The sequence below is a fragment of the Culex quinquefasciatus genome, chromosome 2 (assembly GCF_015732765.1).
Source record: "Culex quinquefasciatus strain JHB chromosome 2, VPISU_Cqui_1.0_pri_paternal, whole genome shotgun sequence".
Classification (NCBI taxonomy): Eukaryota; Metazoa; Arthropoda; class Insecta; order Diptera; family Culicidae; genus Culex; species Culex quinquefasciatus.
In genome coordinates, this window is record NC_051862.1 from 207,898,628 (window position 1) to 207,911,318 (window position 12,691).

General features: G+C 33.5%; 1 protein-coding gene across 1 annotated transcript; it reads left to right on the forward strand.

Moving 5' to 3' along the window:
- Positions 1–456: 456 nt before the first annotated feature.
- Positions 457–7,600, forward strand: LOC6047973. Its single transcript, XM_038255134.1, has 5 exons — positions 457–715; positions 6,364–6,498; positions 6,565–6,747; positions 6,816–6,984; positions 7,045–7,600. The coding sequence occupies exons 1-5, from the start codon at positions 493–495 to the stop codon at positions 7,424–7,426; spliced, it is 1,092 nt and encodes a 363-aa protein (XP_038111062.1). The 5' UTR covers positions 457–492; the 3' UTR covers positions 7,427–7,600.
- Positions 7,601–12,691: the final 5,091 nt, after the last annotated feature.

The following is a 12,691-nucleotide window of genomic DNA, read 5'->3' on the forward strand; positions in this document are numbered from 1 at the left end:
AGAAAATCAAAAAGTGGAAAAAAATCAATAGTTAGTTTTGTATGCTAGATTATAATTTTTTGCTTTATGATATTTTATTGAATTTTATGTTCAAATAAAATACGAAGCTTCACTGTTCACATACTGCACCACCACTTCAGAGAGATCGAGGACAGGGAAAATGCCTTCGCCTTCGGAATGCCTACCGACCAACGCTGAGCCCCAGCAAGTGGGAAATCCTAAATTGTTTTTCTATTAGCCACGGATTAATTCTAATCCGAGAGCAAATAAATTTTTATTTCTCCTCCGGGTTCGTCTTGTGTGACTTGTCTTATACTTGAGAAGCGGTTCCGTTCCGTTTGAGCATGCGTTTCTATCACTGTTGTCCGTTTGTCTGTCTTCCGGAGGGCCGTTACTTTTGGGACATTTTCTTCCTTGCAAATGATTTCCCTCAAGATTTGCTCACTTCAAGTTTGGCCGGCCTGTGAAGTGGTCGCGTTTTCTCAAAAAAACATGATTCTTTTACTTTTAAAACTATTACTAGTGACCGCGGTTTGTTGTGCCCCGGGAAAAGGAACTGACCTTGATTTGCCACCGGTGGCCTCCGAACGACTTCTCCAGGGCTGGATTGGGCCGGAAGCGTTGCTGGTCCGGTTGGATAAACTGCTGGATGTGTGCATTGCCAATTACGAGGATTTAAGTACGGATTTATTGCTTGGAGTGGCGATTGCCAACGGTAAGAAGGGTTCAAGAAGAAAATGGTGTGAAGTGATTGCCACGAGGATTATGCAGAGATTAATTTGGTCAATTTTCTTGAAGAATGATGAAAGAAGTGATTCTGGCGTCATTTTATTTTTATTTTCTGATATGTTTTAGGAGGCATCAAATGCCAGCTTTTCATAAATTTCCAGAACGGGCAAAAAGTTATTGACCGAGTTATGATTTATTGAATCAATACAGATTATTTTCAAAACATCAAAATATTAGTCGAAAACAAAGTTCAACACAAATTTTCGATGTAAAATCGAATTTGCAATCAAAAAGTACTTTAGTGAAATTTTGATAAAGTGAACCGTTTTTAAGTTATAGCCATTTTTAGGTAACTTTTTTGAAAATAGTCGCAGTTATTCATTTTTTAAAATGAGTGCCCATATTTGCCCACTCTTGAGCAATTCTCTGAGATTTCGGTCATTCGATTTTTTTTTGTATTTTTTATTCCGGCTGAAACTTTTTTGGTGCCTTCGGTATGCTCAAAGAAGCCATTTTACATCATTAGTTTGTCCATATAAATTTCCATACAAATTTGGCAGCTGTCCATACAAAATGATGCATAAAAATTCAAAAATCTGTATCTTTTGAAGGAATTTTTTGATCGATTTGGTGTTTTCGGCAAAGTTGTAGGTATGGATAATGACTGCACTGAAAAAAATGATACACGTTAAAAAAATTTGGTGATTTTTTATTTAACTTTTTATCACTAACTTTTCAGAAATTTCTAGATTGTGCAAAAAATCTTTGACCGAGTTATGAATTTTCGAATCAATACTGTTTTTTTCAAAAAATCGAAATATTGGTCGCAAAAATTTTTCAACTTCATTTTTAGAGCTTTCAAGATATAGCCATTTTGAGGTATTTTTTTGTAAATAGTCGCAGTTTTCCATTTTTTTTTAAATTAGTGCACATGTCTGCCCACTTCTGAACAAAATATTTTTGAAAGACTGAGAAAATTCTCTATATTTTGCTTTTTTGAACTTTGTTGATACGACCCTTTTTTTTCGTTTTGATACGACCCTTAGTTGCTGAGATATTACCAAGCAGTAAAATTGATGTTTTCTAAGTCTCACCCAAACAACCCACCATTTTCTAACGTCGATATCTCAGCAACTAATGGTCCGGTTTTCAATGTTAAAATATGAAACATTCGTGAAATTTTCCGATCTCTTCGAAACATTTTTTTTTCATTTTTTTTAATCAAGACTAACATTTCAAAAAGGCGTAATATTGAATGTTTGACCCTTTTGAAATGTTAGTCTTGATTTAAAATTTTTGAAAATATTGTTTTCGAAAAGATCAGAAAATTTTACGAATGTTTCATCTTGTAACATCGAAAATCGGACCATTAGTTGCTGAGATATCGACATTAGAAAATTGTGGGTTGTTTGGCTGAGACCCAGAAAGCATCAATTTTCTAGTTTTAAAACCTTTGCATGGCAATATCTCAGCAACTAAGGGTCGTATCAACAAAGTTTAAAAAAGCAAAATATAGAGAATTATTTCAGCTTTTCAAAAATATTTTTTTCAAAAGTGGGCAAACATGGGCACTAATTGAAAAAAAGAAAGAAAAATTGCGGCTATTTCTAAAAAACTTAACTTGAAAAAGGTGCACTTTATCAAAATTTCACGAAAGTACTTTTTGATTGTAAATTCGATTTTATATCGAAAAATGACGTTGATAATTTTTTGTGACCATTATTTAGATTATTTGAAAAAAAAAACCGTATGGATTCAAAATATTATAATTAGGTCAAAGATTTTTTGCCCCTTCTGGAAATTTCTTAAAAGTTGGCATTTGATGTCTTCAAAACATATCACAAAAAAAATATAAATAGTGTTTCTTTGCAAATCAAGTTTTAGTGGGGTAATTCTCCGCCAACTCACACAGCAGTTGCCCCGACCCCTCTTCGATTTGCGTGAAACTTTGTCCTAAGGGGTAACTTTTGTCTCTGATCACGAATCCGAGGTCCGTTTTTTTATATCTCGTGACGGAGGGGCGGTACGACCCCTTCCATTTTTGAACATGCGAAAAAAGAGGTGTTTTTCAATAATTTGCAGCCTGAAACGGTGATGAGATAGAAATTTGGTGTCAAAGGGTCTTTTACGTAAAATTAGACGCCCGATTTTATGGCTTACTCCCATTTTCCGTTACTCGACTGTAAAAAATTTTGGAACATGTCATTTTATGGGAAATTTAATGTTTTTTTCGAAACTACATTGACCCAGAAGGGTCATTTTTTAATTTAGAACAAAATTTTTCATTTTAAAATTTCGTGTTTTTTCTAACTTTGCAGGTTTTTTTAGAGTGTAACAATGTTCTACAAAGTTGTAGAGCAGACAATTACAAAAAAATTTATATATAGACATAAGGGGTTTGCTTATAAACATCACGAGTTATCGCGATTTTACGAAAAAAAGTTTTGAAAAAGTTGGTCGTCATCGATCATGGCCGTTCACGGTCACCCGCGACAGACACGGACGACGAAACAAAGAGAAACGCAAAAAGTAACTTTTTCAAAACTTTTTTTCGTAAAATCGCGATAACTCGTGAAGTTTATAAGCAAACCCCTTATGTCTATATATCAAATTTTTTGTAATTGTCTGCTCTACAACTTTGTAGAACATTGTTACACTCTAAAAAAAACCCTGCAATGTTAGAAAAAACACGAAATTTTAAAATGAAATTTTTTTTTCTAAATTAAAAAATTACCCTTCTGGGTCAATGTAGTTTCGAAAAAAACATTAAATTTCCCATAAAATGACATGTTCCAAAATTTTTTACAGTCGAGTAACGGAAAATGGGAGAATTTTTAAAACTTTTTTAGTGTTTTTTTTCGATGAAAAATACGTTTTTTCGGAATTCTGAGTACGCCATCAAATCGGGCGTCTAATTTTACGTAAAAGACCCTTTGACACCAAATTTCTATCTCATCACCGTTTCAGGCTGCAAATTATTGAAAAACACCTCTTTTTTCGCATGTTCAAAAATGGAAGGGGTCGTACCGCCCCTCCGTCTCGAGATATCAAAAAACAGACCTCGGATTCGTGATCAGAGACAAAAGTTACCCCTTAGGACAAAGTTTCACGCAAATCGAAGAGGGGTCGGGGCAACTTTTCCCGATTTCGTGTGAGTTGGTAGAGAATTACCCAGTGACAAAAAGTGAAACTAAAAATCACCCAATTTTTTTTTACCGTGTGTCATTTTTTCCAGTGTTGTCCTTATCCATACCTAAAACTTTGCCGAAGACACCAAATCGATCAAAAAATTCCTTCAAAAGAGATTTTTGAATTTTCATACATAATTTTTGTATGGCCAGCTGCCAAATTTGCATGGAAAATTATATGGATCAACTAATGATGCAAAAAGTTTTAGCCGAATTAAAAAATTCAAAAATTCAAATCGCTTTCTGCTCATCTGATTAATGTATTAATATGTAAACATAACAATAAATTGAATTGAACAAAATTTTTTTGAGTATCTTTATTTATTATTTTGTTCAGAGCATTTTAAATAAAATGGTTCCAAAAAGTTAAGAAAATGTATACTTCCGCTTGAATTTCGGGAACTCCCGGAAAATTCTCAAATTTCCCGCGAAACGGAAAATATTTTTTTATGCGACGGGAAATTGGACGCTGATTACTGGTATTCTACCGCCAAATTTCAAATATTTTTCCGTAGTCTCACGTCTTCCTTTTCTAGTTTGTAAAAGCTAACAAAGATCTCATTTGGTTTCTTTTCTTTTAAGGCCGTTTCAAATATGTTTAGAAGTTTATGTCCCTCGACTCTGACCAACTTTGAAAAATATTTGCAACAACCTAAATGTGTTGTAAACAGTTTACAAATTATTTTACAAACTTTATTTTTTTCAAAAATATTATTTTTACCTAATCTTTTCGGAAAATTTGAAAGGGGGACAATCTTTTCAAATAATAAAATTTGTATTGGTCTTATAAGCATAAAAATAAAGCTGAAATTGAAATGTACATTATGTATTGAGTATTGATTTTAACAATTTGAAATTGTTTGATTCAAGTTGAGTGATAATTATTAAAATTATTTTATATTGGCTTATAATTTTTGTTCTTACAAATCAAATATGGATAGAATTGTGTACAGACCCAATGTTTTTTTAATGCTATTATTATTTATATTGCCATTTTTTGTTTATAAATTTACGTTTATGAATTTTCTACATTTTGCTTCGGATGATCGAATCATGGACAAAAAAGTGTTTTTTTTTTGCTTTTTTGATTTTCTGAATTAACATCAAATTCGAGTTTTGCGACGCTATTTAAATCGAATTTTAACGGTTGGCTGTCTGCCACATTGAAACATGCATTTTTCAATGTTTTTACTGCGGTTTTGTCCGCCATCTTTTCCTTTTGTCCAATGAAGCCATTTTGCATCATCAGTTTTTCCATACAAGGCTCCATACAATTTTGCGAACTGGTCAAACAAAACGCACACGTAAATATTTAAAACACAAAAGAAACATTTTCAAATGTTGGCCTTGAATTTTAAATGTCGCAGTTTAAAAAGAAAAGAACAGAAAATTTCCCAAAAGTTTCTTTTTTAATATAAAAAATCGAACCAATATTTTTCAAGAAATCACAAATTCTTAGAGAGGCTTTTTCTCATCAGTCCAATTATCAAAGAAGAAAAAAATAGGAAATTTTCTCTGATTTTTGGAAATATTTTTTGCAGAGCTGCGTATTTTAATTTGAAAAAAAGAATTTAAGATACAAATAACTTGAAAAGGGTGAAATTTAAGTGCGGAGTTTTGTTTTCTGTAATATTTTAGTATTTTTTCCAAAAAAAATCACTGTACTTGCTGTTTTAAAATAACTTGTTTTTGAAACTGCATTTCTATAGCAGATTTTCTTATACTTCTTTTAGAAGTAGAAAAAAAATCCAACAAATTTCTTGAGAATTCCTCTCTAACACAATTCAGTTTTCAGTCATGTCATAAGCTGTCCCATTTGCAACAATTTATTAGCAGACCTTGAACAAAATACATATACTTTTAAGGTATAATTGCTAAAATGTCTGAATTTTGGCTCAAATTCGTTAAAACTAGTTTTGTTTATAAAATTATCGATTTACATTGCATTTTACACTCAATTCGAACCCTAAATAAAAAGTATTTGACTTGTGTATGAAATTTGTTCTACTGATAATGCCTATAAATTTAAATAAATTATGTTTCAAAAACAGATAATATTTATTTTTGACAATTTTTTTTTTACCTTTTCCTAGTGGAAAATTGTCCAAAGAATCCGAAAATGCAGTCCATGTTCCGATTCAAAATCCTTGTTCATTGAGAAAATCATGAAACTTTGAGAAGATTAAAATAATGCTTTTCTTCGACATTTTCTTAATTATAGTTAACTAACTATTTGACTTTTCAAAATTTTATGAAAAGGTCTTCTTGAGATATTTTGAACGCTTCTCTACCATGGTCAGAATGATTCCATATCATTCCGCACGTATTTAATTTGTACTCTTCTTTTTTCGGAAAAATCTCAAACCTATCAAAGTCACCCCGTTTTACGATATCTTTCTTTTTCGAGAACCTTTTTTTTTTAATTCGAAATGTATGTTGATTCCAGGTCAAGTGAAATCGATCCTTTCAACTTCTAATCCAAAGAACCGAGCCTTCATCGAATCTCTCCAACGAAAGTGTGACTACGTCGAGAGCCGAATTGATAGCATTTTCACATTCCCCAGCGCTGCCAACGCAATTGGTAATTTAAATGGAACCTTAATTGATGAACTCATTGAGACAAATAGCTTTTGTTTGTTCAAACCAGTCAGCAAACTCCTCATCAACTCCAACTTTTGGCAAAGCTTCGACGACGAGGACGACATTCCGCTCAGATTGCCCGAACCAGAAGCGATGAATCACCGCCGTCCGCATGGCCGTCATCCCCCGTCGACACTTCGAGATTACCTGCGCCTGCTGGAAGTTGGAGCACCCAGCGAGGAACAATCAGGTGTGTTTTGATTGCGAATGAGCAATAAAAAACGTTCAATTAGCAATTCTGACAAATTCACTCCGCAGATATGTGCCTATCGGAGCTGCTGGTAAATGATTCGGAAAATGAGTTCAATGCAAGCTTATCACGTGCTGGCAAGGAACCGCCCATCTTTAAGCCACTTTTGCTCAGCCAGGGTTGCAGTGCTGCGATGTCGATGCGAAAAAAGTCCTTCGGTTATCATCTGACCCACAAGTAGGTTATCTTGTAACAATTTGTTAAAAGAAAACTAATTTCAAGTTAATTTATTTGTAGACTCCTGTTTTATCTGATCCTGGGCAAGCAGCGATTCTCCAACATTGAAGAAGATTACGTCGCGAACGCCAAAGGACGGCTTTGCCAGGAAATCCTCCGGGAGTCGCGTCTAATCGCCGAACTAAACTTTCCCGAGATGTTCCGCGACCTGTTCATGGAGCAGGTTTTCCTCTGTTCGTACGCTGGGTTTGTTGAGTTTCGGAATCAAAGTTGGATCAGTGAAGTTGTGGGCTGGCAGAACGCCAACGGATGCTTCAAGTATTACTACCAGGATGGAGTGGAGCAGTACGATGGAGACAGTGCGATTAGGGCGGTCTGTTCGACGCACATGAGTGGAGTGGGGGCAGCGTTGCTGGGGTTGTTTGCAAAGTTGCAGTTTTAAACAATTTCAAAGCAATCCAACAAGTCAAGTGAAGTGACTAAAGGCTCGTTGTGTGTTATAAAATATCCTGTGCTGTATTAAATAAAGTTTCTGTTCAGCATTCATTAAAACAAAAAATCAAAAATGGTATAGAAACTAACGTGAACAATACTACCGTCCTATCATCATCATTAAAAAGTGAAATTTATTAAATATATTACAAATTCATATTGTTTATTTAAAATTTGTTCACGGTTCGTCCAAAAAATATTTCTATTTTTCTCTTAAATATTTTTGAGTTCGGATTTTTTTTCCACAGATCTTTTTAAAGAACTGCTCATGTTTGAAAGAGTGGAAAAACTGAAAAAATCTGAGACAAGTTAAATCGACTTAAAAAATATATTAGAATTTAAGATCTGTTCATGTTCAAAAGAATAGAAGAAAAAAGAATAGATATTTGAATATTTAATTTCAAACTTTTTCTCAAAAACAACTAATTAAAATTCCCAAATAAATAACTGCTAAAAGAATAAGTTATTTTGAAACAGTTGGAAAACTTTCAGAAATATCACAGGGCGTTTCCCAAAAAAAAAAAAAAAAAATGTTCGAGAGCAATTCCAGCCCAAAACAGGAATTTTTTAGGTACTTTTTTCTCGACCCTCTCCGATTTCATTAAAACTTTGTAAACATGTTATCCTACGCTTATATAAGCCATTTTTGTGTATATGAAGCCAGTTACACTCGATAATGACATTTGAGAAGGGCGTAAGTGTTTTCAATATTTTTGTTTTTCGTAATTTAAATATTGCTGTATCTCGAAGCCGTTGCTTCGTATCAAAAAGTGGTCAAAGACAAACTTTTAGGAAATTTGACGGGCTTTCTGAAAAAATACACTGAAACAAAAACACTCTACTTTTATGAGATTTTTTGATTTTTAGGTTTGAAAGTCAAATTTGAAGGTGAGCCCACGATTTTTTTTCGTTCAATTTTTTGTGAAAATAGCCTAAGATGTTACAAAAAGACTCACGAAAAATGCAGGATGGAGCAACTCACCTAAAAAAATACAAAAATCATTTACTGAAACTGTTTTTTTTTTCAAAAGTGCTCTAAACATCAAAATTTGCCAAAACTTATAGTGAGAATCAATTCTCCAGACAATTTTACATAAAAGTCTCCATATTGACCATTGTCCTAAGTCATCCAATTGAAATGTGGTCAAAAACAAACTTATGAGAAATTGGACGACTTTCCGGTAAAAATATTTTCTTGACTGAAAAATCAAGTCTGTCATATAGAAATTGCCAAAAACCATCAAAACAACTATATGTTCAACATTTTTATTTTTAAAAGCGCTGTAACTTCACAAGGATTGGACTTAGGACAGTGGTCAATATGGAGACTTTTATGTAAAATTGTCTGGAAAATCGACTCTCGTGTTCGGTTTTTGAAAATTTTGATGTTTAGAGCACTTTTGAAAAAAACAGTTTCAGTAAATTATTTTTGTATTTTTTAAGGTGAGTTGCTCCATCCTGCATTTTTCGTGAGTCTTTTTGTAACATTTTAGGTTATTTTCACAAAAAAATTGAACGAAAAAAAAATCGTGGGCTCACCTTCAAATTTGACTTTGAGCTTAAAAATCAAAAAATAAAAATCATAAAAAAATCATAAAAAGGAGGGTTTTTTCTTTCAGTGTGTTTTTTCGGAAAGCCCGTTAAATTTCTTACAAGTTTGTCTTTGACCACTTTTTGATACGAAGCAACGGCTTCGAGATACAGCAATATTTATATTACGAAATACAAAAATATTTAAAACACTTACGCCCTTCTCAAATGTCATTATCGAGTGTTACTGGATCCATATACACAAAAATGGCTTATATAAGCGTAGGATAACATGTCTACAAAGATTCATTGAAATCGGAGAGGGTCGGGTACAACCGATTCCCTATTTGACATGGAATTGCTCTTGAAAAAAACTTACAAAAAATTACTGACACAAGAATGAATGAAATAATTGAAAAACTTACAAAATTATCACAGGAGCAAAACCAGAAACAAATCTCAATTTCATGAATAAAATTTGATTTTTATTTTCAATTTCGGCCTTAAATCCTTAAATTCCTATTTTTAATTCTTAAATTCTTATATTTTTGAATGCCGCCATCTTTGATTACAGAAAATCAAATAACTTTGAGCATTTTTGGTTAAAGACCCAAACTTTGAGGGAAAATAAATCTCACGATTCTATTAACCGAAGTGAAATTTTGGCGAGGACTTGATATAATCGAGTACGAACCTTGGTACGAACTAGGGGAAATCTACCCATTTTAATCCTAATAAGCGGTCGTGTTTGAATGATGCTGGATAATCTAGAGTCTCCCTTGAATTTTACTAAAACCAAGTACACCAACGAGTAGAGCAAGTTTTTGTGAACATTTCTGTTTATTTTCACTTTCACTAAAAGTTATTCTATTTCTTTACCAAGCATTTAACAAAAAAAAATCACAAGGGTATTCTAATCGAGGCGAATGCATAGGGCCACGCTCATTTTTCTAATATCGGCTTAGTTCTTTTTTCTTCCAACACTCTGTTGAGTGTTGCCATTTGCGCTGACAGTTCAAACGAACACTCACGAAAAGTGGCATTTATAGGGAAAGTTTCCTGGCATCGCTGGCTGTGCTGCTGGTGGTGTTGACGGCCAGCCTTTGTTCTTTTTTGCCTTCGTCTCTCGCTCGGTTTTCTTCAGCCTTCGTTTGGAATGCAAAGTGAAAATTGAAACGTCAAACGACATGGCGCGTTTGTTTTTTTGATGGCGCTTGCTAATTTATTACATTTTTCGGGATTATTCTTCAAGTGAGTGCTTTACTAATGATCAAAAGAACATGTTGCCGGTAGTTGGAAGCAATTTCATATCTTAAGCGCCGTGAAAAAGTAAGCGAAAGTGAAAAGTTAATTTTGGTGATATTCATTAAGCGTTTGAGGGATTCTCGTGTGTGTCACTGTGTGTGCCAACAAAATGATGAGAAGTGGTCTCGCAAAATACAAATTATGATCAAAAGTGCATTAAATGTGATCTTTTTGGCCAGTAAGTGGCATACATTTGCGTGCTTACTCGAGGCGGTGCTGTTGCTGGTAAGTTTATAGCCCAAATAGTATTTTTGGAGCTTTAATCGAGCATCAAACTCTCCATATGACGAAGATAGGTGTTTGATTGGAAAGGGTAGATTTCCCCTATACTTAAATTGTTAAAATCCTTAGAATTTAATTTTTGGATTTGAACTATACAATACTTCTATTAGCTCATTTCTAAGTATTTGATTTTCTTTATTTCTAAAATTTTAAACTCTTTCTGATTTTTACAATTTAACAGTTTGTATTTTTGACTTTTTTAATTTCTGATTTTTTTTAAATTATTTATTTCAGAATATTTCAATTCTGGAAATTTAAATTTTATACGTTTTAAATTTATTAGTTTTGTAATTTTAAAAGTTATATTTTTTTCTAAATATTTCTGTATTTTTTTTATTAAAATTTGCGGAATTTTTGATTTTTTTTATATCGAATTTAAAAATGGTTATTGTTATGGGTTATGGCTATTCTCTGTTTTATTTTATACTGAGCAAAAACAAAATCCGACCTTTATTTTTGTCTGGATTTTTGTTATTTTTATTTGCAATCGGATAAGCAAATCGTTTCTTGAGCGTTTTTTTGTATTAATTTTTGCGTTCTTGAGATGAAAAAAAAACTAAAAAGACGAAAGGGAATGATAAAAGTAAATTGAAATATTAAACATAAAACAAGAAAACCATAAAACAAGAGAAGTTAAATGGCCCGCCTAAGTGAAATGCGTCAAAAACCATAGAAAAACATATAAATTTATGAATTCAGTGTACTTGACTTATGCTTTTCCCTTCAATGTTGGTTGATGAAAATTTTTAGCTTAAAACTATTTTTGAGCCACTTTAAAAAAAATGTTTTTTCGACTACTTTTCCAGGGTGCGGGGCAGAATGGGCCACCCTGCGGGGCAGGATGGGTCACCTTAGAAAACAAGCCATTTTGTCTAATACAACGTGAAGGGAGATAAGAAATGGCTTTAGGGACCTTTCTTACATAGTTTCCATGAAGTTAGACCACTTTTATAAAAATAGTCACTTACCTAAACAAACATTTTTGAATATAGTGTTAATATGTTGTATTAAGACACTATTTTTACAAAAAAAGCATCAAAACAACTAAAAAATCAACTAATGTTGCATTAAACGTGATTTGTGAAGCTATCAGGAGTGAAATAATCAATTTAGCTCAAATTTCGTAACTTTTGATTGTTTTTATAAGGCAGGAAAAGGGTGGTCCATTCTGCCCCCAAGTGGATTTTAATTTAACACTTCCCCCACCAAGCCTCTAAATGACTTGAGGGCTCCATTGTTGTTTGTTTACCTTTGTAATAGCTCCTGGTAACATTCTAAACATTTAACACACTTTTTCAAACAATCTAACTTATCAGAAAGCTTATTTAAGAACCTCGAAAAAAACAACATTTGCGTGGTTTTGTCAATCAATTTACATTTTTGCTCATAATTCGAAAAATACACGTTTTCGGCGTGGTGATGTTATTGACGTCCTTTATAAGACCCTTGCCTTACAGTTGGTCTAAATCCATTCTAAAGCCCAAAACCAAGGGTGGCCCATTCTGCCCCCTCCCTGCCCCTAATTACAAAGTCTAACTTGTACGTGCGTCAAACGTGTTCTGACCAGAAATCCCTTTGTCCAGTTGTCGCACTTACATAAATTTTCAGTGAGTGACAAGATAGCACGACAAGATTGAAACTACTTTCTTCTACTACTTTTTTGACAAAAATGCACGAAGTTTTTTTGGATTTCGTTAAATATCTCTGGATTGAAATCGAATTTTGGGGATCTGTGAAGGTCAAAAGGTGAGGCATTGCGAGCTGCACAAAATGGGGTTCTTAACTCAATTTCGCCCAAAATGCACACACGACTAGTTAGCACGACGGCGCCGATTTGGCCCTGTCAAAATATTTTTGAAAAATTCAAATTGCACTTGTTTCTGGGGACTTTAAAATGTATGCTTCCCCTCGAGTTGAACCAGTCATTTGTGTAGGCCTTTTCAAGAAAGAATTTTTCTCTCAAAAATGCATCACCTTACACCGCTCCGCGGCGCGGGAATTCACTGAGCAGACCCTCGTGGTGAACCACACAACCATCCACCCTCCAAACACACCCCCACTATCCATCCCTCTTGATTAACCACACTTTTGCGGCTTC